This window comes from Bombina bombina, chromosome 7 (assembly GCF_027579735.1).
Source record: "Bombina bombina isolate aBomBom1 chromosome 7, aBomBom1.pri, whole genome shotgun sequence".
Taxonomy (NCBI): Eukaryota; Metazoa; Chordata; class Amphibia; order Anura; family Bombinatoridae; genus Bombina; species Bombina bombina.
In genome coordinates this window covers 266,663,383-266,689,171 of record NC_069505.1, presented here as the reverse complement: position 1 = coordinate 266,689,171, position 25,789 = coordinate 266,663,383, and the positions used below count along the sequence as shown (strand labels likewise).

General features: G+C 35.8%; 1 protein-coding gene across 1 annotated transcript in view; it reads left to right on the top strand.

The window, feature by feature from the left end:
* CACNA2D3 (calcium voltage-gated channel auxiliary subunit alpha2delta 3) overlaps positions 1 to 25,789 on the top strand; it is a 1,718,630-nt gene that overhangs the window by 1,278,266 nt on the left and 414,575 nt on the right. The window contains 1 exon segment of the mRNA XM_053720740.1: positions 10,189 to 10,269. Within this exon segment, the coding sequence (XP_053576715.1) occupies positions 10,189 to 10,269 (81 nt within the window).

Here is a 25,789-nt window from a genome sequence, read left to right as displayed (position 1 = left end):
ATTTTGATTGGATTAAATCTTAATTTTTCATATTGTTCCCTATTGTTCAATAGTTTTTTTTGTACTTCTCTTATATAGTTTGTCTCATCAATCAAGACAAGATCCCCACACTTGTCAGCTGGTTTAATAATCAGATTTGGTGCTGAAATTAACTCTCTCAGAGCTTCTCTTTCCCTTGTGGACAGGTAATCTTTGACTATCTTAAAATCACATAGCTTTTTTATATCTCTCCCCAATGCTTTCACAAAATAATTTGCAGCAGGGATGCTAGAAAGTCTAGGCATCAACTTAGATTTGGGTTTCAAAATTATTCTAAGCATACCTACATCTGACTTTTTACATTCCTCAACTGGTTCCTCCTCACTCTCTTCTAGAAAAGACATTAAACCTGCCATTAGTTCCTTACCCCCACCATCCAGCCCAAGTTCAACATCATTTTTTGTTGGTTCACTACAAACCATTTTTCCTATTGTCTGCAACAAACCCCCTTTTATTGGAAAAAGGTGAAGAGCATTCAAAACCTCAAATTTGTCTAATCTGTTCGAAGGACAAAAATATAGTAATTTTTTTAGGAGGCTTACATGTGATAAATTTTGGCTGACTGATGAAAGATTAACAATTTGCAGATCATCATTTTCAATTTCTCCTAATAATCCCTGCATTTCCCTCATCTCATTCTTCTCCTGCCCTGTGTTTTCTCTCCGAATATCTCCTTTCTTGTAAACTTCTATTGGAAAAATATCTTCCTCTTGTGCTCCCCTCTTCTCCTATGTACCCTCCTCCTTTTTTTGATTCTTACCAGAATTCTCAATATATGTTGTTCACCATCTGATTGCATATCTGAGGCATTGGTCCCTGAATCATAGGAGCCTCTGATAGGTTTATAAGTATAAATATGTTTTTCCCCATAGTCATCCCGGTCCCTACAATAATGTCTACATTTCCTCAATTTAATTTCCACCTAGTTTTTTGAGATATGCCCTTTCATCTCTCCATTTAGGTTATCAAAATTTTGATCTTTTTCAAAACTATTGATGGCTTTTAGAAACTTCTCAACTTCAAATTTGCATAAGTCAATAGTACAAGGATTACAATTAACTTTTTCAAAGAATCTTTCTGGATCATGTAACAAGGCACTCTCTGTTGTGGTGAATAGACCACCAGTCCATTTCTCTGGAAGGCTTCTTTTCTACATCCAAGTTGGACAATAATCACAACAGACACAAGTCTCTTAGGTTGGTCTCCTCAGGAGAACTCTGAGCACTCTTCAGGGCTCTTCAAAACTGGCCTCTTCTGAAGAAGGAGATTTATCTGCGTTTTCAATCAATGTCAGAGATGTGGCATATATCAATCATCAAGGGAGAACAAGTAGCTTCCTAGCAATGAACAACGTTTTTCAAACTCTAAATTGGGCAGAAAAACAATCTCTGCATCATTTCTGTGATTCTTATTCCAGGCATGAACAACTGGGAAGTAGATTATATTATGGCTTCTCTCTAAAGAACAAGCTTACCAGATATTTTGTGGGATCAATGGATCCTCAGGCAGCGTTTATAGATACTGTAGAAGCTACTTGATCTTTTTGTCTGTCATACATCTTTCTACCAACTATTCTGCTTCCAAGAGAGATAGTTCAAATGGAGAAAAACCTCTATGTCAGTATTTTTGATTGCTCCAACTTGACCACACTGAACTTGGTTTGACCTAGTACAGATGTTCAGTTTTACAACCTATTGTCTCAAGGTCCATTTTATTACAAAGATCTTAAATCTCTTAACTTGATGGTTTTGGGATTGAATGCATAATGTTAAAACCGCAAGGTTTTTCTGATGCTGTTGTAAATACTTCAATCCAGACAGGAATCCTGTCACGTGGAAGATATATTGCAAAGTATGAAACGTTTTTTGTTTTTGTTTTCCTGGTGTGAAAATTAAGTTTTAATTAGCATTATTTCGGGATTCCTTGAATCATTCAGCTCTTACAAGAAGATAATCTGCTAGCTCTTTTTTCAGTTTTATATCACAAGAAAATTGCTAAAATACCAGACATTAAGACTTTGTTTCGTTTTAGTTAGATCAATACCAGTCAATAAGCCAATTTTTCCTCCTTGGAACCTTAATTTGGTTTTAAGAGTTTTACAGGTCGCTCCATTTGAAGCTATGCATGCTTTAGACATTCAACTTTTGTCTTCAAATGGTCCTGTTTTATTTAGCAAATTATTCTTCCAGAAGAGTTTCTAAATTGTCTGCTCTTTTTTTTTTTTTTTTTTTTGCGATCCATCTTATCTAGTTTTCTACCAGATTAAGGATGTTTTGAAAACTAAATTTGTTTTTTTCTTCCCAAAGGTAGTTTCCTCAAACAATTTTAATAGGGAAATTGTTGTTTATTCTCTTTTTCCTATCATCAACATTCTAAGGAAAGGCTTCTACGTAATTTAGATGTATTACGAGCTTTACATTTCTATCTACAGGCTACAAAGGATTTTAGACAATACTCTGCTTTATTCATTCATTTCTCAGGTCCATGTAAAAACCAGAAAGCAGTAGCATTACTTTAGCTTCTTGGTTATAATATTTAATTCACAAGGCTTATTTGGAGGCAGAAAAGTATCCCTGAAAGTGCATTACTGCTCATTCTAACAAATCAGTTTCCACTTTCTGGGCATTTAAAAATTAGCCTTCTCTAGAAAAATGTTGACAGCCATATGGTCATCCTTACACACCTTACCAAAATGTTACCACTTTGATGTGTTTGCATCTTCTAAAGTGGCTTTTGGTAGGAAAGTTCTCCTGGCAACTGTTTCTGGAAACTAGGTATTTGCCTTTTTCAAATTTGTTTTTATCTCGCTCAAATTACTCATGGACTCCACAGCTTGGGTATTAGTTTCCAGAAGTAATGGACTTGTGGACTCTCACCACCTTATGATCGAAACACAATTTATCCTTACCTGATAAAATAATTTCTTTCTTTCATGGTGGTTAGAGTCCACGCGGCTTGCCAATTTTTTTATTTTTTTTCTGGTGGCAGTTCTAGTTTTGCACCTCATTTTCCATGCTCTGTCCTTTCCTACCTTTCTATTTCTCCTTGTCTGGCTATACCTAAGACTGGCTTATCAAAGAGGTGGGAGGGATTGATTACTCTTTGAATTTTTGGAAATATATACCTCCACCTACTGGCCAGGAGTCGAATGCCAGACGTAATGGACTCATGGGGACCGATTTATTATGGCCCGAATAGGGCCAAATACATCTGTTTCCGCTTAAGCCTTCAGGCTCGCCAAAAACAGGAGTTAAGAAGCAGAGGTCTTAAGACTGCTGCTCCTTAACTCGTCTGCCGCCTCTGAGGCGGCAGACAGCAATCCGCTCGATCGCATATGATCGGGTTAATTGACATCGGGTTAATTGACACCCCCTGCTAGCGTCCAGGGGTGGCATTGCACAAGCAGTTCACCAGAACTGCTTGTGCAATGATAAATGCCGACAGCGTATGCTGTCTGCATTTCTCGATGTCTGGCGGACATGATCGCTACAGCGAATCCTGTCTGCCAGACACATGATAAATCGGCCCCATGGACTGTCAACCCCATGAAAGAAATTCATTTAACAGGTAAGCATATGTTTTGATTTTGTTTTATTGTTGATAATAGGGCTCATAGATCCACTTTTATCTGAACAAAAAATAATAACAGAAATAAAAATACATAGGAGACCTGAATGAAATTAAAAAAATATGATGCTTTGTGAAATTCTATACAAGATAATTTCTTTGTGCAGCTATTTTATGTTTGACTCTTTTAAAACATATAATAAAAAAAAATTATATATATATATATATATATATATATATATATATATATATATATATATATATATATAAATTGGTATATATTAATGGGCTCACCTCTCTGTGATATCAGAATTTTGTGTAATTTTAAAATGTATCTAATAATATATGTGTAAAATATCATTATTGCATGTATTTTTACCTACGCATTTCTTGTATAAATTGCAAGATAGTACAAAGTGACAATAATACATTTTATCTTTTTTAATAATTAATTGTCATTGAACAATAAGGATATAACATACTACATGTTCTTGTTATTGGAAGAAAAACTGATACTAAATGGGGTACAATAACATTCACCATGTATGCTAAATGAAATGACACAAAGGGGCATATTTATCAAGCTCAGTATGGAGCTTGATGCCCCTGTTTCCCCGTAAACCTTCAGGCTCACGGGCAACAGAAGTTATGAAGCAGCGGTCTAAAGACCGCTGCTCTATAACTTGTCCACCTGCTCTGAGGCCACGGACAGAAATCAACCCGGTCGAATCCGATCGGGTTGATTGACACCCCCTGCTAGCGGCTGATTGGCCGCAAATCTGCAGTGGGGGGCAATTGCACCAGTAGTTCACAAGAATTGCTGGTGCAATGATAAATGCTGATAGCATATGCTGTCGGCATTTATCGATGTGCGGCGGACATGATACGCTACTTCGTATCATGTCTGCTCGCACATTGATAAATATGCCCCCTTATGTTTTTTTTTTGTTTGTTTTTTTTTGCTTTTCATATGGCAGTGCTGTCACATATTATGGTTTTTCTGCAAACTAAAGTTGTTTTTTTTAAATGCTTGGTATTCTGAAATTTTTTTGGAAACCTCACTGGAAAAAAAAAGTTTAATTTTATGCTTAAATGCAACAAGTCCTAAACAACTTAAAAAAAAAAAAAAAGCTTTATCACGGGTGTGTGAAATGGCTTGGCAGAGAAATTGTTAATAGCAGTCCTATAGTAATATCAGTTTATGTTGTATTGTTTTTTTTTGCTTATTTTTGATCAAAACTAATATATCTTGCCCTTTTTCTAATACAAGAACAATTTGTATTTATATATCATTCGTACTGAGATTTAACATTTCTAATTAATTCTGACCACAAATGAAGTATATTCTTTATCATGTTTTCTTGGAGATTGTAGAAAATGATGTGTGGGATGACATAAAACAGCCTTTTTTATGCAAACGTTGAAAATCCAACACCTCACATTTTTATAGATATATTTTATTATATCTCATCCTAAAACGTCTTTTGAAAATGACCATATCATTAAAACTCTAGTTCACATTTCAAGTTCAAGTTCCACAGCGGGAAAATGTTTATGCGTGTGTGTTACAGTTCCATTCCAAAAATATCTGACTTCTTGAATTCCAAATGAACATGAAACTGAATATTGTCTGATTTTATTTAGGGCTACATTATGAGTGGAGCAATAGTTAACCCGAGCTCTGAAGTCGCACTGTCCCGGCGCACATTAAATTTAATTTCTCTTAAGAGAACGTGTTTAGTTTCCACCTGTAGTACACACTACTTCCACCTTGCACAAAGAGCCGCGATAAACCCTTTCTGCTTACGCACTTAATGGGAATTCTATGAACTTTCCTTCAGACGAATATTTTTATTAACATACATTTTGCAAGAATACAAAGAAAGATTCAGTTCTAATAATTATTTTAATTGTCTGTACACTATCTATTCCAATTCATTAAACAAATAGTGCAAGGTGGGTTTTTCTTATAACAGGATTTTCAAATCTGAGGTCATTCCATTCCATATGAAACCCAATTATCATGTTTTAGAGCGTTTTGTCCAATGTAAACCTCACCAATGATATGCAGTAAGAGATTTTAAGAGAAATATTATAATCAATCAGAAACCACTTTTAAAAAGTTTCTGTTGATCTTTTTGACTAAATTTGCCTTGACGTCTTGAAAGGATAGTTTGTCCTTTTTAAACAGTTTGTTTTATTTATTTATTTAAAACATACACACATTATAAACACAATGGAACAGATTACAAGTGCCACTGCCATGGTATTAGCGATTTCCCTCGAGCGCCAACACCGCCAGAAGTAAATATTTTGTGTGGGGTTAGCGTACATATTACTAGCTGAAAGTAAACCTTTTGCATGTGAATTTCTATGGATTTTTTAAGAATATTTTAGTACATCTGTTATAATTATTTACATTAATTATTAATATTTTTTTAAATTTTGTATTTAATAAATACATAACGCACCTTTATATAACTCATGTCAGGTTAGCGCATATGACAAATTAATATACTCTTTTTGGGTTTGTGCACATAAGTCCGACGGGAGCATAGTAATTCTATATATATTAAACTGCTTGTGGACATTGTTCTCAACTTGAGAACATGTCTGCACAGCTTCACGGCATACGGGCAGTGGACCCTGTTCATCCGCTGCCCATATATACCAATACACACTCAAGTGAGCATGAAATGCTGCCCGTTCCCTTATGCAACTAATCACATAAGAGAAGAGCCTGTCAATCACCCAGAACAAGCAAATTCACTGTGATTAGTGGAAGAATCAGCGGTCTAATGACAGCTGCTTCTTATATAGCGGGAAGCATGCTCGCATTTGTTTACACAGCTTGTGCATGAGACCATAGTGCTTAGAACACATGCATACTCTTGAGCTTACCTAGATATGTTCTGAAATATTGGGGACACACCTTCATGCTCTCTAAGTTCAAACATGTCACAACAGTGAATTTCCAAGTGCTTGTGCCTACAATATTAAACTCGTGTTCACAAAGACATGTTCCAGTTTACAAGTTCAATATGGTAGGCACGAGTACTCTGAAATGCAGTGTTGGGCAATTATACTCTGTCAACAATTCTGTTAGCTATGGAAAAATAAAACTATCATTTTTCAGTATTCATTTTCATTTCTTTGTGAACTTTTGAAATGTATTTACTAACGCATGTCAATACGGAAGCTTTAATTCTTTATTTTCTCTAAATTTAAACTCCCTGTTAGATTGTGCTATAGAAATAACAAGTATTGGACCCTGCTTGACCTTGCGTCAGATTTTATCATTTTAGGATAATAGAATAAACATTTTATGTGCCCTCCAGGTTGGAAAACTGTGTGTGCGCATTCTTTATTTTGCACATAAATCCTCATGTATTGAGGTTTTCTTTAGCAACATAAAAGAAGTATGAAATACAGACTTTGTATGTAAAATCTGTTGTCTATTCAGACATTTTGAAATATGCAGCATTTAAGAAACCACAAAATTTACTGGAAACATAGAACCTGCCACCCCAAGAACAAGGGTGTTTTGTAAATGGAGTTCACACTTATATATGCAACAGATGCTACAAAATATTTGTTGCGGAAGAAAGATTTTACAGGCTTTTGAGGAATTTGTATATTTAAATAATGAACTAAAAATTTAAATAAGGCCTAGCAATTTGAGACAGTGGGCTGAATGCCTCGGAATTTGCTATTAAAACAATCTGGTAGATATGAGATGCTCCAAGCTGCCTTAATTAAATTTCCAGATAGTGAGGAAAATACAGTATAAATTATTATTCAAGGAATGTGAGTTTTGTATATTTACACTCTCTTTTTAATTGCCTAGCAAATAAAGGAGACATGCAGTCTTTCAGCTTGCTATGCATAACGCTAATGAAAGACACCTTTTGATTGTGTAGAACACTGAAGCGTAAACCTGCTTGGCTATAGGAGTTTCAGAGAGTTTTTCATTGTGTGTATGTGTTGTCAGGATTTTTGGCTTTGAAGTTCTGCTCCCTGAGGGTTCCATTAGTTTGCCTTGGCTTGGATAAGTTTAGTGTCCTAACTCAAGTACAAGCTTCAGTTTAGCCTCAACTCCATGTTGTTTGCTGGAAGATATGCCTACATGATACTCACTACTAGAAGTGATGAGTAATGGTCAAGCTGACTGGTGGAAAGATGCACTCTAGGGGATGGCCTATGGGCCCTCCTTCATGCAGGCCAAAAACCTCTGTGCCGGTTTTACTCTGCCAAAATGGAGCTATGGGTGCTCCACTGCAACTCAGCCTAAGTGGTCCCCTGACTAACCGTGGTATGGATTAGTTCAGTGATTCAATTTCCATAATTCTAATTGGTTATTGTTACATAAAAAGTTTAGTTGGCTTTAATTCTTTGCTGATAAAGCTTAATAAACCTAACTAAACTATTATTGTCTTTCTTCACAGCTCTGGGGTCCTCTGTTTTATTGGGGAAGTAGTGTCAGTTATTGGGAGAAGGGGACAGGCTTAGGTAGGAGAAACTTTGCAGTAGGTTATAAGGAACAAAACATCAAATAGGAAGTTTAATCCCTTGTATCCTGAGAACTAGATTGCACATGTATTATTCATGAAGAAGAAAGGTTGTTTCACAAAGACATTTATATTTCACAAGATCAGAGGAAGTTCTTGAACAGGAATGGCAGACCTATTGGTAATGCATGCCTACATTAATAATAATCTCAAACAAAACTTTTTTTTTTTTTTTTTTACAAATGATATATAGACATTAAAGCTTGGTTTCTGATGTTTAGCATGGCTTTATTAAAAAAAAATGATTAAGCACTACATTTTTGGCCATTAAAACCAATTAATAGACCATAATTTGTGTGCCAGCAAACTTGTTATGAGTACTACCTTGGTACTAGAGTTATAGGTTAACCACACCAGTTACAGACCTTAAAATGACCTCTCTTGCATGGAGGGTGGTCATCATTTTCTATTACTTTTGTTTTCTACTCATCCCTTTGCTCTATGTAAAGCATTCAACATATAAAAATAGTTTACCTTGCACCCCACTGACTTGTGAACTCAGTTACCAGCTTCTATTTTACCTCTTGGGATAAATTGCATCACTTGCCCCACACCTGTCTTCTGTACATTCTTTTGAGGGCATCCGTGCTCTCATAGCAGATACACACTTCCACTGCTGGAAGGCTTACGGTATCCGAAATGTTAGCAACTCATTTTGTAATGACTACCCCTTATCATTCTCTGAGCTACAAAAACATAGAGGCCTGCTCTGTATTGTGCATGTTAAACTAAATTGTGCAATACAGATTGTCAAGAAGATAATTTTACTAATCTGTGAATGTGCATCGCAGTTTTCACAGGGTGGGAGAATACTTAAAGGGACATGAAACCCAAAATGTATCTTTCACGACTCAGATAGAGAATTTATTTTTACAAAATTCAAATTTACTTCTATTATCTAATTTGCTTAAATGTTTTGATATTCTTTGTTGAAGAAATAACAATGCACATAAATGAGTCAATCACATAAGGCAGCCACCAATCAGCAGCTACTGAGCCTATTTAGATATCCGTTTCAACAAAGGATCTCAAGAGAATGAAGCAAATTAGATAATTATAGAAGTAAATTGGAAAGATCTTTAAAATTGTATGCTCTTTCTAAATCATGAAATAAAAAAAATTGGGTTTCATGTCCCTTTAAACTCCAAGATGGTGGTGCCCAATGTGATGATGCAGCACTTGCAAGGGACTAAAATAAAAATGGCTTTGAAGGGAGCTTCAGGCAGAAGAGAAAAAACAATAGCATGGTTAGTTATAACAGTGGTTAGTAGTATCCAGCAGAGTAATGTCCATTTAAGTATACTAGTGCATCCACCCAGCAAAAAATTGTAATGAAACCTGTTTTTTATATGTGCCTAGCATATATCATAAATTAAGAAAAAATTGCTTGTTAACTCAATTCAGCCCATAAACCCTTTAACTTTACAATTAAACCCCCTAAACCTTCACAACAATTAGCCCTTAAATTGTTGGTCCCCCACTGCAATTACCCCCCCAAACTACTTAACCTTCACTGCAACTAATGGGTTAGTTACAGTGGGGAGTCCCACAGTTAGTGCAATAGGGAGGTGGCAGTTAGGGATTTTAGTGTAGTGGGTTTAAAGAGCAGGGGGTTTCAGATATTGGTTAATGAGGGTAATAATGTAGAGTTTGTATTAGTAGTTTTTTTGGGGGGCGGGGTAATTTTGAAAGAATAACAAATTAATGAATTTCATTGATAAATCCATTCATAATTTTTTCAATTTGTGTAGGTGGCATATTGTTATGCATTCTCATACCAATGCAACAAATAAGAATTTGTAAATTTTGGAGTCTGTATGGTAACGAATGTACATCTCTTGTAAGTAGTAACCATGGTACTGTAGTGGTTCTCAGTAGTTTAATCTCTGTTTATTGCTTCCAAGTGAAAAATAATTAACAGCTGTATTAATAATATAGGGTTTTCTTAATCATATATCCTTCTCTCCATCATGTTTCCTTTGATTTTAAATGTGATATATATTTTATATTTCAGGATCAGAAAACAAAAGTAATGTGGTGACAGCTAGCACAGCAGTCCAACTACTGGATGACAGGAAGTCTCCGGTGGTAGCAGGTATAACTTTCATATATTTACTTTGTTCTCACTTCAATCTTTTGTGGACAAAACAAATCACTTGACATGATGATCGAGTGATAAAGTAGGACATACACCAGGTTTAGTATGGGGGTTGTTGAAGTTTTTTAGAAGTTTTGTTCAGTTTCTAACTTCAAAATATTTTTTTTTTAAAAGATATAAAGTGGTTAATATAGTTTTATCCTGGAGAAAAGTGGGTCTATATAGAGGATCATTAGATATTGAAGGTTAAACAACATGCATATTTCAGTACCATTTCATGTTTTTGTTTTGCTATGAACATCATATACGCTGATGGTTTTAAAGGGACCGTATACTTGAATTTTTTTAAAGATAGATAACACCTTTACTATCCATTCCCCATCTTTGCACAACCAATATTGTTATATTAATGTGGGTTGATTATCCTTATAAGCATATTTTGCGCTATTTGAAAGGCTATTACTTGTTGCCATATGGGCCATGGTGTGTTTATCGTTGCTATGACAACGGGCCCATGACGTTTGGCTCCCCCGTAACTCTATAAACGGTTTCCCATTTTTTTACATATGGTTGCTGGCCTATTGTCTCCTCATCTGTTTACACAGTTGCTCCTTGCCATATCTATATTCCTATATGCACATAGGATTTGCCCTAGGTATGTTTACTCTTTTATTCAGATGATGGTTATACGGTACATTTTTGGTTCATATAGTATAAGGGCCAAATACATCTAGGGCCTTATGAAAATATGAAAATATTGTTTGTTGCATGGTGTCCCACATTTACACATATGATGATTTATGTATGCACTTAACTATATTGTTTATTTAATGATTACATTTTCTTTGACTTGCTCTCCTGCTGTATCATGTATTGTATATATTTATGTTAAGTTTGCTAATTGACCATTCACACTCGTTGCTAGGGATGGTGATGTCACTTTATGGGTGGCACCCTACCATGGAGAGCATGTGATTGGATGGCATTTCTGTTATAAGGGTGTCTGGTGTTGGACTATGCACATTTGTTTTTTGTCTGTCTGAGGAAGGGGCTAAACCCTCAAAAACGTTCACATCTTAGGAAATAAATCATTGAAAAGTCCTGGCGAGTGCACTCTTCTTTTGCTTCTATATTTATATACTGTATATATATATATATATATATATATATATATATATATATATATGTTTGAGAAGAAGACAGAATTGTGATAGCGGCGCAAAATAGGTATTTGCCTCAAAAGTGAACACTATAAAAACTATATAGATTATAGTTAACACTGTGCTGCCCAAAATTACCTATTAGGGTTGTTGGGTCCCCCAAAAAAACCCCAACCTTAATAAGAAGAAATGGTAAACCAAGGAATAGTAAAATGTAATGGGCGCTCAGGGTATCAGACTGAAATTATAAGTATACTATAAGTACTGAACCAAAAAATAATTGTGAAGTTACCAATACATTACCATTGGCACAATATATCAAACAAAGCATATATATCCCTATATAAATAGTTGTTTTCACAATACTTATAAAGATATAGACATTCCGTGTTAGACAATTGTTAGTGTTCACACAGTGATTGTTACAATGTATAAACTAGAGCAGTTTCCTAAATAAAAAATATATATTAATAGCAATACCAGGTAAATAAGATCTAAGTACAAAATCTTAATTGACAGAGATTCGCAATGGACAGGAAAGTTGTGCTAGTTAACTTTAAACACCAATTGTGACTAATAAAATATTAAGCACAAAATCAAAACATGCAGTATGAGATGAGGTTAGAGTCCATAAGTGATGCTGTGTGGAAAGCCAGAAGGGGGAATGGGGCTGCGTTGGGAGCTTAACGCTGCTTTTTTGCAGGTGTTAGGTTTTTTTTCAGCCCAAACTGCCCCATTGTTTCCTATGGGGGAATCGTGCACGAGCACGTTTTGCCAGCTTACCGCTTGGTATTGAGGGTTGAAGTGGCGGTAAATTCGGCTCAACGCTCACCCCTTTTTTAGCCTAACGCAGCCCTTCAGACAACTCTCAATACCAGCGTTGTTTGGAAGCAGCGGTAGGAAAAAAACTGCGTTAGCTACGCGGGTCTTTACCGACAAAACTCTAAATCTAGGCGAATGTTTGTAACACTGTAGCCAGGCTTATTGAATCAATGTATGCAGCCTTTTTTTTGTTACAATGGAACCACGTTGTAATATGTTTGCACCATGTTTTATTGTATTTTCAGCAATAAATATATGAATTCCTCATGCGAGTTAATAGCTTGATATTATCAAGGTCAATATAGTGCATACCAAGGAATTCTGGTTCTTTTCTGTCTTCAAGATCTCTGTTTCTTTTTTTTTTTCATTATAGACTTTTATAAGATATTAGATTGTCAAAGTGTTCTTCATTTTCTTCCACATGGGTTTCTAAGTTGCCTTATATTAATCAGAGATTATTTTCTCTCAGTTGTTTAGTTTCTCTGTTAATATTCTCTCTTCCTTAAGCTAAATAAATGATATCAAGACCATTCTTGCTTCCAAACACTTATACAAGTAGTGGACAGAATTGGTTGAACATTCAGACCTCAACAAAAGCCTATACCTTCTACAACCATAAGTTGAACATTAGCATCAAACAAACCACAGATGACTAAAAGCTACAGTGGACAGCTTTAATATCTCCACAGTATTGTCATCAGTCTGTGAAAAACTGTTGCTCATCTATTCAGCTCTGGTAAACCAAGAGAAACTTTTGGCTCAGCTCAATTGATTCTTTTTAGCTACTTTTGGCTAAACACAAGTGATTCATTTAATAATTACTGTAATAGTAATGTGGTGGTCTAGTGTTTTATAGCTACCCATGTTTCCCTAGTGCAATTATTATGACATATCAATATTTCATATTACAAATTACTAGTTTGTAACCCACTCAAATTATATGGTTCATTAGCCACCAAACAATATATCACATAATTTATTTGTACATAATATCAATAGAGCTGAATTGCACATTGTAACTACTGTAGGTTTGGTACAGCTCACTCGTCCAAGATTAACTTCAGTTTGGCAGTGCTGCCAATATCTAAATGGATTAAAAACAAAGTGGTAGAGATCTTGGTAACACACTAAAGCAACACATTCTTTGTATTATTTAATAAAAACATCAATTTACGTAAGCTGAGCTATAAAACAATGTTGCATTGGTGACCTATGTTAAAATAAATATGAATAGTTTTTATAGATACTGGGCTAGATTACAAGTGGAGCACTAAAATTATTGTGCTCCTGCAAACAGGCAAATTTGCCCATTTGAGGAAGCGTGGTAATTAACCAGCCATTACAAGTGGCTGGCTATTGCTACCGCAAGCTCAGTAGCAATTGGTGCTCAGAAAATTAACCAGAGATCCGATCTCTGGTTAATTTTCTAAAAGAGCCCCAAATGCCCTCAAAATAGAGGGCATTATAGATTTTTATTTTAATAAAAGTAGTATTATTTTTTTTTACTAACAAACAACTGCACTATGCAGTTTTGGGGCATTAGAGTTGGTGTTGGGGCGGAGTGGGGTGTTAGAAAAAAAGGCACTGAAATGTGCCTTTACATTCCTTTACATTGCGGCCTATGGAAACGGTGTTATCCCAGTAAATATATATGTATAAGCTTATATACATATATATTTATATGTTATAGCCATATTAACACATAAATATATATGTATATAGACATATACATATATATTTACTAACTGCTGCCCATCGCTGTGCTACTTACCTCTTCTCTGCGTGAGGTAAGGTTCTGATGCTGTCACAGACGCAGCCTATGGAAGCGAGCTCTTGTGAGCACAATGCTTCCCAGCAATGCAAATGTTAGCTCGCATTCGCATTGCTGTAAACTTGTAATACCAGCACACATTAGCGTGCACTGGTTTTACAAAGTGGAGTGCAAATATCGCTTTACCTAAAACAATATTTTGTGCTCCACTTGTAATCTTGCCCACTGTATATGAAAAATACTTTGGAAAAGAGCAAGTCCTGTATAATGGAGGACATAAAAAAACAATAAACTTGGGGACGTGTCTGGGCGGCGGCCATGATAGGCTGCAACATCCAGAAGTGGAGCCTTTACCATTGCAACATCAGACAACACCTTATACGGGTGTTTCCCATACTAGTAAGGCATCGAATGGAGGGATATATAATACCTGCAAAGTGCCAAAATATTCAGGTGACCCTTCCCCTGTTCAAGGCGAGGTTTTTGACGGTTGTCACGTGGGATCCGACTGCAGCACCGAGCCATCTCACGCTCTGCAGAATTCAGCGTTTCAGCCAGTCAACATTGAATCTTTTCCTGAAAGAGACAAAGACACATATTGTTTACCACACCGGGGAGGAGGGGTGGGACCCCATGGAGATTGAAGTCTCCAGCGCTAATGCTATCGTTAAGGGATCAGATGGTTTTGTTGTGGCTCCATCCACTGTTGCTCTGGGCTGCACTCATTTCACTACTCTATTGCCGGTGATGTTCTGATGGCAGGAACTTTTAATCAAGACATTACATAAAAATGGCATTGGATAAGTATTAACGCTCCTCTGGACTATATCGTGGGGACTTGCTCGTATTTTATCCCCTCACATTGTTTTGAGCCTTGATTAAGCACAGCACACTATGTATTTTTCTGTCACTGGGATGAAGAACCCCAGAACTGCCTTGCAGGGGCTTAGATACAAGATAATCACAGAGGTAAAAAAGTGTATTAATAAAACTGTATTGGGTTTGCAAAACTAGGGAATGGGTACTAAAGGGATTATCTGTCTTTTAAAACAATACATTTTCTGGTGTAGACTGTCCCTTTAAGCTATACTTGGAAAGTTGCATTTATGTATATTGATGGAGACTATTTCTCCTACATTGCAAGAATATATAAATGACAAATGGTAACAGCGCTAACAAAAGATTGTGCAAAACAACCTAGTGGTTTCAATACTAATGTTTATTTAAATATATAAAACACAATGTGCAAAAAATGCAAACATAGTTGCAACCTCTATACAGAGTGATTAATCACAGCTTGATTAGCAGTATAAACACTAAAGAATGTGTTGCAAGTGAATTGTATCCTAATACATCAATGCCTACTTGAAAATTTATGATGTATCAATACAGTACAAAGGAACTAGACATGATGTTATAATGTATAACATAGGGCTAAATTTATTAAAGCTGAGGCGGACAGGGTCACGTATAGGCGCCCCTGTATGCCTCAGCTTGCTTGTGGCGGGGCGAAATTACCTGCAGGTATTTGCCATTGCACACAAGCGCAATTTTGCGCTCGCGTGCAATCCCGCCCCCTGCCCGCACACAGCCAATCACGCGCGGCAGGAGCTGTCAATCTCCTCGGTCTGACTAGACCGAGGAGATTGAATTTCGCCACCTTACAGGTGGCGAAGAGGTTAGGGAAGCGGCGGTCTGGTGACCGCTGCTTGATAAATTACGGCAAGCAAGTTGTTGTGAGAACTTGCAGCCATAGGGCTTTAATAAATCTAGCCCATAGTATCAGTGGCGCTCTTCAGTTTTTTCATTATCATTGCAAGAATATAATTTTTGATATCTTATTATATAATCAATTTTATTACTTGGTGACCTACAGATTAATCGTACACAATTGGATGGATTGCAGACCGCAGCCTCAGAGGACTGCTGCTTCTTAACTCCTGTCTCAGACGAGCCTGAAGGCTCACATGGAAACAGATGGATTGGGGCTGATTGACACTTTGATAAATTGACCCCTGAGAGTGCAGTTTATTTTCATGATTTGTAAATGTCACTGTTTGTGACAAGTTATACCATTTAAAAAAAATAAAAAAAAATAAGAACCTTGTAAGATTTCTATTATTGTGAAATCATAGCAACACAGTGTTCTAGATGCTGTAAATTGTGATTATTTTCAACATGAATTTTGGGACTTCTAAAACATTTTTTTAAAGAAAACTGTGTAAAATATCATCAACAAAGTTAAATCACATTTATGGATAGAAATCTCCTTTCAGAAGGCAAAAGTGCTGTATCTTACAATAAAGAAAAGGCGAGTATGAAATAAAAATAATAACAATTATACTTCCAATATATCTCACTCCACAAGTTAGATTCAAGAGATGACAAAGGAGCCAATAGAAGGCTAATGATGATAATTCTGGATGTTTTCCACACTGTGCCATGGTCAGCTCTTCTTATAAACATAAATCAAGTACACTGTGGCAAAAGAAAAGAAAAAAAGACCCTCCAGTGGCACAGTATCTCTGTTACTCGTTAGAAAATCGCTCGTTAGAAAATCCCCCAGATAAAGGTGTTTTTCTAACAAGGGATATCTGAGTAACAGAGATATTGTGCCATGGGATCTGAGTAACATAGATATTGTGCCATGGGATCGTCTTCTTTTTGTTTCTTTAAAAAAAATTAAGACTGCAATTGCTTAACACCATTTCTATATGTTGCGGTTGGGATTAGCATTTGCCCACATTTCCTGCAGACTGCAGGTAGCTGTAGGTATGTGCGAAATTCAATATTTGTATATTACATATATGGCCGTGGATAGTAGCATTTGGCTCTTTTGGGCTCCACATATATTAGTGTTAAAGTTAAGGGAAACTGAACCCAAATTTTTTCTTTCATGATTCAGATAGAGCATGCAATTTTAAGCAACTTTCTAATTTACTCCTATTATCAATTTTTCTTCGTTCTCTTGCTATCTTTATTTGAAAAAGAAGGCATCTAAGCTTTTTTATTAGTTCAGACTCTGGACAGCTTTTTCTTTTATTGGTGGATGAATGTATCCACCAATCAGCAAGAACAACCCAGGTTGTTCACCAAAAATTGGCCGGCATCTAAACTTACATTCTTGCATTTCAAATAAAGATACCAAGAAAAGTAAGACAATTTGATAATAGGAGTAAATTAGAAAGTTGCTTAAAATGTCATGCTCTATCTAAATCATGAAAGAAAAAATTTGGGTTCAGTGTCCCTTTAAAATCTAGATCTTTATGTGTTGCACTTTAACAGTAATATATCTGGCGCCAAAAAAAGCTGAATGCTGCCACCCACGGTTATATTAGGAATTTGTTTGAGAAACCAATATGCACTTATTAAATACCGATGGACTACAATAGAAATGAATATACAGTAGGTTTAAGGATTTGATAGATAGATAGATAGATAGATAGATAGATAGATAGATAGATGATAGATAGCTAGATAGATAGATAGACAGACAGACAGACAGACAGAGATAGATAGATAGATAGATAGATAGATAGATAGATAGATGATAGATAGATAGATAGATAGATAGATAAATAGATAGATGATAGATAGATAGCTAGATTGATAGATAGATAGATAGATAGATAGATAAATAGATATCGGAAGTTGATGCCTCATTACAGGGTGCCAAACATTTTTGCAATTAATGGTATTTTTGAAAATATGTAATTGTTACTTAACGAGATATGCATTGCTGAAATATTTGCAATAAAATATAATAATTCTGATAGCATATTGCAGTGTTTATACTTTAATGAAGTGAATAGAAGAAGCCTTCTAATCATATTTTATTTTTTCCTGCTAGTTGTCAGTAGTGATAACTTCTGTTACTCAAGTTCTTCGGTTTTAGAATTTCAACATCCTTAAGCACAATTGGATTTTGCATGTAAAAATAATTCCCAAAGCCTAATAGGACATGACAACACTGCTGAAGCAGAAATGTGTGCCTTCTATTTTAAATAACCGAGTGAAAGAACAGACGTTTGTATCGACTGTGATGGATTGCATCATGCAAATTAACTCATTAGCATATGGAAAGGGATTGAATTGCTGTAATACTCCAAAAATCCTTTCACCAGCAAGTAATAAATGTTCATGAACAATAGCCTAAGCTCATGCTTAATATTCAGCAAACCCTTACTTAATACTTGGGTGCTGAAATATATTTTCGTTTCCTAATTGTATCTTTTTTTATTAATGTCCAAATAGATGGGGAAAATATAAGGCGATCATTTATGATTCATGATTTTAGCAATGAAGGAATAATCATTTTCTTTTAAGGTAGATTAGATTTCCATGAAATTTACTTTATAGTAGTTTTGTGGAAACACGTGTACAACAGTCCATATTTTTCCAAGAATTACTCAAAAGAGATCATGGCCGGATTGACCTACCAGGAGATTTCCCAGTGGGCTGCAACAGCTGGGACTGGAAAGCTACAATTTAAAGGGGTAATCATTAGATGCATTTTATTTGTAGGGGGCCTATATCACAACAGTCTGGCACTTTAATTTAATACAAAGTAATATAATTTAATTCTGAATGGGACTGACTCAACAGAAAATGGGGCTGGTCTTCATATTTTTCCAGGGCTGTTTTTATTCCCAGTCCAGCCCTAAAAGAGACGGCTGTGGAAAAATAAAAAATTATGCAACAAAAAAAAATGTATCTGAAATTTGAAAATATAAACAATAAAAACACATTTAAAATATATTTATATAGAAAATTAAAACTGTGATAACATGTGACAGGTGCAAACAATAACAAGCTACACAGCCAATGATTCTTGCTAATTTTATTTAATTTCATTATTTCTTTATGTTTTTTTTATTTTTTGTTGCTCTTCTGTCTTGATTATATAAATTAACACACAAAGAGGCCCATTTATCAAGCTCCGAATAGAGCTTGTGGGCCCGTGTTTCTGGCGAGACTTCAGACTCGTCAGAAACACCAGTTATAAAGCAGCGATCTAAAGACCGCTGCTCCATAACCCTTTCCACCTGCTCTGAGCAGGTGGACAGGAATCGCCAAAATTCAACCCGATCGAGTATGATCGGGTTGATTGACACCCCCCTGCTGGCGGCCGATTGGCCGCGAGTCTGCAGGGGGCGGCGTTCCACCAGCAGCTCTTGTGAGCTGCTGGTGCAATGCTGAATATGGAGAGCGTATTGCTCTCCACATTCAGCGAGGTCTTGCGGACCTGATCCGCACTGTCGGATGCCCATTTGCGGGTGCACGATAATTAACCAGCCATTACAAGTGGCTTGTTATTGCTACCGCAAGCTTTCGGTATCAATTAGCGCTCTGAAAATTAACCAGAGATCAGACAAAGTGCCCCAATTGCCCCCAAATTTTAGTCTAGTGTGGGCTGTGTAAATTTAAAAATATTAGCATTTTTTTTTATTTAAAAAACTACACAAAGCAGTGTTTAGGGGTTAATATTGAGCTTGCTTAAGCGATACTTTGCGCTCCACTCGTAAACTGGCCCTTATTGTTTTTTAGCCAAAGTAAATAAAAAAACATTACTTTAGTTGTGTATCTGTTATTTACAATTTTAAAAAAATAGAGGGCATTAAAGTTTTTTTTATTATTTTACCTTTTTTTAAAAACAAAAAAATAACAGCACTAGACAGTTTTGGTGCTTTAAAGTTGGTGGGAGTGGGGCGTTAGAAAAAAAAACTCACTAAAAATTGCCTTTACATTGTGGTCTATGGGAACTGTGTGTTCCCAGAAAATATATACAGTATGTATATATGTATTATATTATATATATATTTAAAAATGCTGCCCATCGCTGCGCTACTTACCCCCTTTTGTAGCATGAGGTTCTGATGCCATCTCTGACGGCATCAGAAGGAGGTTCCTATAGAGACATATGGAAGTACGCTCTTGTGAGCGCAATGCTTCCTAGCAATGCGAACGCAAGCTCGTGTTTGCATTGCGATTTACTAGTAATAATAGTTACAAAGTTGAGCACTAATATCTCTTGCACGCAAGCGATATTTAGCACTCCACTTGTAATCTAGCCCATTATATTATAATAATATTCAGTTTCAGTTTGAGAATTTGAATAAATATTGTGATGTAAAATTGTAGCCAAAAGGGCAGGTCTCTGATAAATCAACATTACAGTTTATTAAATATACTTTGATCATTTTATTCCAAAAATCTTAAACGGACATGAAACTCAAAATTGTTCTTTCATGATTCAGCATACAGCTTTCCAATTTACTTTACTATTATCAAATTTTTATTCACTCTCTTTGTATCCTTTATTGAAGGAACAGCACTTTCTACAGGGAGCTAGCTGAACACATCTGTAAGCTAATGACATTAGGCATATATGTGCAGCTACCAAACAGCAGCTAGCTCCTGAGCCTACCTAGGTATTCTTTTCAATAAAGGATATCAAAAGAACAAAGAAAATTATATAATAGAATTAAATTGGAAAGTTGTTTAAAATTGTAGTCTCTGGGGGATATTTACCAAACGTCTGTCGGACCTGATCCGACAGTGCGGATCAGGTCCGACATACCTTGCTGAATGCGGAGAGCAATACGCTCTCCGTATTCAGCATTGCACCAGCAGCTCTTGTGAGTTGCTGGTGCAACGCTGCCCCCTGCAGTCTCTCGGCCAATCGGCCGCCTGCAGGGGGGTGTCAATCAATTGAATTCCGGCGATCTCTGTCCGCCTGCTCAGAGCAGGCGGACAGGGTTATGGAGCAGAGGTCTTTAGACCGCTGCTTCATAACTGCTGTTTCTGGCGAGTCTGAAGACTCGCCAGAAACACGGGCCCTCAAGCTCCATCCAGCCCTTGATAAATGGGCCCCTCTATCTGAATCATGAAATAAAAAAAATTGAGTTTCATGCCCCTTTAATATATGGGCATCTACCAAATTATATGAGATACATATTTATAATTTTTTTAAATAGGTGAATTTAATTTTTCTATTTCTTTATTTTGCTTTTATCTTAATAGAAATAAACATTTCCAATATTACGTGTTAAATATATACTTTCTACTACTACTATGGAATGCACAGTTAATCAATGACACATACCAAGGACACAGACACTCTCAGCTTTCATATATTTGTTTGTGTGTAAAAATAGATTGCCATCATGGAAACTAAATAGAGAGTAGATTCATTGTGCAATAAATACATCAGGAACATTTCAGCTTAGTGGGTTGTGTTATGAAAAATATATGTTTAACAAATGAAAGTAAATTATAGTAAGGCATTGAAGTCATTTTATTGATGCATAGTATATGAGCAATCAATTACTGAAGTGCAAAATATCTGCATAGAAAATACATTTTCTGAAAGAATTTAAGACATTTTCACCTAGATTACAAGTTTTGCGCTATAGAAGGTGCAAAACGAACGCAACAAAAGTTGCGTTATTTCACTCTCCATAGCGCTGCCATTACGAGTTTTGAAAAAACCGCCTTCTGCGTATGGTATGGTGGCGATGAGCTCCATACCGCACAAAATCCAAGCACTGCTTTGACGTGCTTGTGCACGCTTTCCCCATAGACATCAATGGGGAGAAAGTGTTAGAAAAAAACCTAACACCTGTGATCGCAGAATGAAAAAGCTCTGTAACGCAACCCCATTGATGTCTATGGGGAAAAAAAGTTACGTTTAAACCTAACATAAACCCCATGTCACTGCCACCGAAATAAATCTATTAACCCCGATATCGCCGCCACTATACTAAAGTTACCCCAACATTGCCCACACTATAATAAAGATATTAACCCCTATTCCACCACTCCCCGACATTGCCGCCACTAAACCTCTGGCCTCCCACATCACTGCCACTAAATAAACCTATTAACCCCTAAACCGACAGCCCCCCCACATTGCAAAAAAAATAAATTAAGCTATTAACCCCTAAACCTAACAACCCCCTAACTTTAAATTAAAATTGCAAGATCCCTATCTTAAAATAAATAAAAACATACCTGTGAAATGAAAAAAACTAAGAAGTTTAAACTATAAATTAAACTAATATTACTATTATACTAAAATTAAAATAACTATAAATTAAATAAATTAAATTACTCATTAAAAAAGCCTAACACTACTAAAAAAATTAAATCTACAGTTACAAAAAAATAAAAATACATAAATAACAAAAATAAAAAAATACTATCAAAATAAAAAGCCCCCCTCAAAATAAAAAAAAACCCTAGCCTACAATAAACTACCAATAGCCCTTAAAAGGGCCTTTTGTAGGGCATTGCCCTAAAGAAATCAGCTCTTTGCCTGAAAAAAAATACAAAGACCCCCCAACAGTAACCCACCACTCAACCAACCCCCAAAATAAAAAAACTATCTCTAAAAAAAAACCTAAGCTAACCATTGCCCTGAAAAGGGCATTTGTATGGGCATTGCCCTTAAAAGGACATTCAGCTATTTTTCTTGTCCTTAAAAGGGCATTCATCTCTTTTAAGACAAGCCGCCCCAAACCCTTATCTAAAAAAAAAAACCCATCCAAAAAAAAAACACTAAAAATAACCCCCGACGATCGATTTCCAGTTTTTGAAGTCCGGACATCCATGCTCATCCAGGCGGCGAGAAGTCTTCATCCAGGCGATGGGGTCTTCCTCCATCCAGGCGGCATCTTATATCTTTATCCAGGTAGCATCTTCTATCTTCATCCCCGCGGAGCGGCTCCATCCTGAAGACATCCGGCACACAGCACCCTCTTCATATGGTCGCCACTGTATACTGAATCTTCAATGCAAAGGAGCCATTTAAAAATGGCATCCCTCGCATTCCTATTGGCTAATTTGATTTTGGAAATTCAAATCAGCCAATAGGATGAGAGCCACTGAAATCCTTTTGGCTGTTCAAATCAGCCAATAGTATGAGAGCTAATGAAATTCTATTGGCTATTCAAATTAGTGCACTATCACATTTGTTTGTTTTATTTTAGGTTTAATTTAGTGTTTGCGATGCGGGAGGGCCTTGGTTTTGGGGTTAATAGGTAGTTTTATGGGTGTTAGTGTACTTTGTAACACTTTAGATGAGTTTTGTGTAACAGTTTTGTGGTGCAAAACTCATAACTACTGGTCTCAGATTGCAAAACGGAACGTGTCGGTATAGGCTGTAACGCAAGCTTTTTAGCCTCACCGCAAAACTTGTAATGGCAGCGCTATGGATATCCCATGCAAAAACGTCATTTTTTTTTAGTGCGGGACTGACGTTTCGTTACAGGCTAAAATGCTTGCGGTACAGCTATACTGACAAGACTCGTAATGGCTGCGTTCCGGTTTTAACTCTGAAATGGCCATTTTTTCAGCGTTATAACACAAACGCAAAACTGGTAATCTAGGTGTTTGTTAGCCCATTTTGCATTGTTTTGCAGTCCAGTGGCATAACACTTAAAATACACTTCGACTCAAACCTTTTCCGTTGGCCATTTAGCAACAGGTATAAATTAGCTACTGCTCAGATCAAGCAGTCATTGTGTAGAATAATCCAGCCTCTATTGGGCAGAAGAAAACAAAAACCTAATTTTGATAAATATAGAATAAAGAAAACACTGGCAAAATAAATAATGATAGTTCATAAAAAAAAAAATTTAACTATGCAAAATGATACAATGTTTGAGTTCAATGCCCTTTAAGCAGTGTATTGCAAAATATCTGCAAATTAAATAAATGCTTTAAAGGGGTAGAAAGGCAGATATTTAAATGTACATGGTTGCATTGCTGGTTATGTTCTTTGAAACCACAACCCATCAAAATCAGTTGAGTTTTCAGGGAAATCAGATATCCTTATTTTATCTCCTTCTGTACACACAGACACACATGCTTCTTTATGTTCTATTTGTCTGCATACCAAAACTCAATACTTTGAGAGAACAATTAGAAATAAATATTTTATTGCTTATATTTTCTTCCGCCTACTGAGAGTGTAATTTCTTCTGCTGAATATGATTACACAGCTTTTCTTTAGCCTATAACTAAATATTGAAACTTTCAGTATAGGTAGGGATACCACAGACAAAATCAGCTATACACATAAAAACACATATATGTATGTATTTAAGCATATACATATAAATTTCACTTTTGCTGCTCATCACTGCACGACTTAACCCCTCGCGTTTGCATTGCACCTAACTTGTAATACCAGCGCACATTTGAGTGCGCTGGTATTACTAAGTGGAGCACAAATATCGCCCTCACAAAATAGATATTTTGCGCTCCACTCCACTTGTAAATCCAGCCCATTGTATCTATTGAGAAAACTAATGTAAAGGGATAATGAACGTAAAATATAATCCTCCATAAAGGGCTAAATTACAAGTAGTGTGCTAACTGTAGTGCGTGAGCGATAAGGGGTTTATTGTGGTCCTTTGCGCGCGTCAGAAGTAATGTGCATTTTACAAGTTGAAAGTAAACGCGTTTGCTTGAGTGCAATTGAATTAAATGAGCGTCAGGATAGGGCAAATTCAGAGCTTTGGTTAGCTGTTACGCGAGACAAAAAGTTGCACATAACACATCAAAAATACATTTAAAAGTACAGTTACATTCATAAAAACAATGTTTAATAAAAATTATTAAAATAAAATATTGCATTATTTATTATTAAAAAGTGTTAAAAAAGTACTGCAAAAGGCTTTAACATAGAGCTGCATACATATACATGTCTAAATATGTATATGTATGCATAAATAAATATATATACATATATATATATATATATATATATATATATATATATATATATATATATATATAAATATATATATATAGGTGTAATTTAGAAATTTTGACTTTAACCTCTGACTAGTAAACCATAGTGATATTTTTCCACTCCTGCATATATATATATATATATATATATATATATATATATATATGTGTGTGTGTGTGTGTGTGTGTTTATATGTGTATATATGTATTTTTTTTTACTTAAAAACCATTATATATATATATATATATATATATATATATATATTTATTTAAGAATAAATCAAACATATTGTTCTATGTGAAGAATATTGGAATGAGAAATATTAATATGTTATGTTGGGTTAGCGCACTTGAGAAAACGCGATCGGGTTTGCACGCCACTAAGGGCGTTAGTTTTTTCCCAACTTTTCATGCTTTATTGAAATCCATGGGGGAATGCGGTAACAATGTTGCCATATTTGAAGTTCGGCTTTTTGCGCACATCAGGTTAGCGCTTGTGCAAAAACTTTTTACTTTCCACTAGCAATCTGCATGCTACCTAACGCGTGCAAAAAGCTTACTTCTAGCAAAGTTAACGCACAGGTAGGAGCACTAAATGATGCTACAGTCGCAATCTAGCCCTAATTGTTTAATTATACTCAATAAATCGTGGCTAGGGTATATTCTACACCAGTGATTTTCAACTCCATTCCTCAGGGCACAACAATGGGCCAGAGTTTTATAATATCTGAACTTTAGCTCAGGTGAAATATTTAACTGATGGATGGGAGCAGGAAAGTAACCATGGTTACCAATCAGCTGATTATTTCACTAGTGCTTTACTTCAAATATCATGAAAATCCGGCCCATTTGCTGTGCCCAGAAAACTGAATTAGAAGATACACTGTCCATTAACAGTCTACCCAGTGATTGTTTGATAATTGCAGGAGCTTGATTTATCTATCACTATTTGCCACAGCGTATGAAATAATAAAAAAAAGAATGTTTAAACTACTTTTTAAGGGGC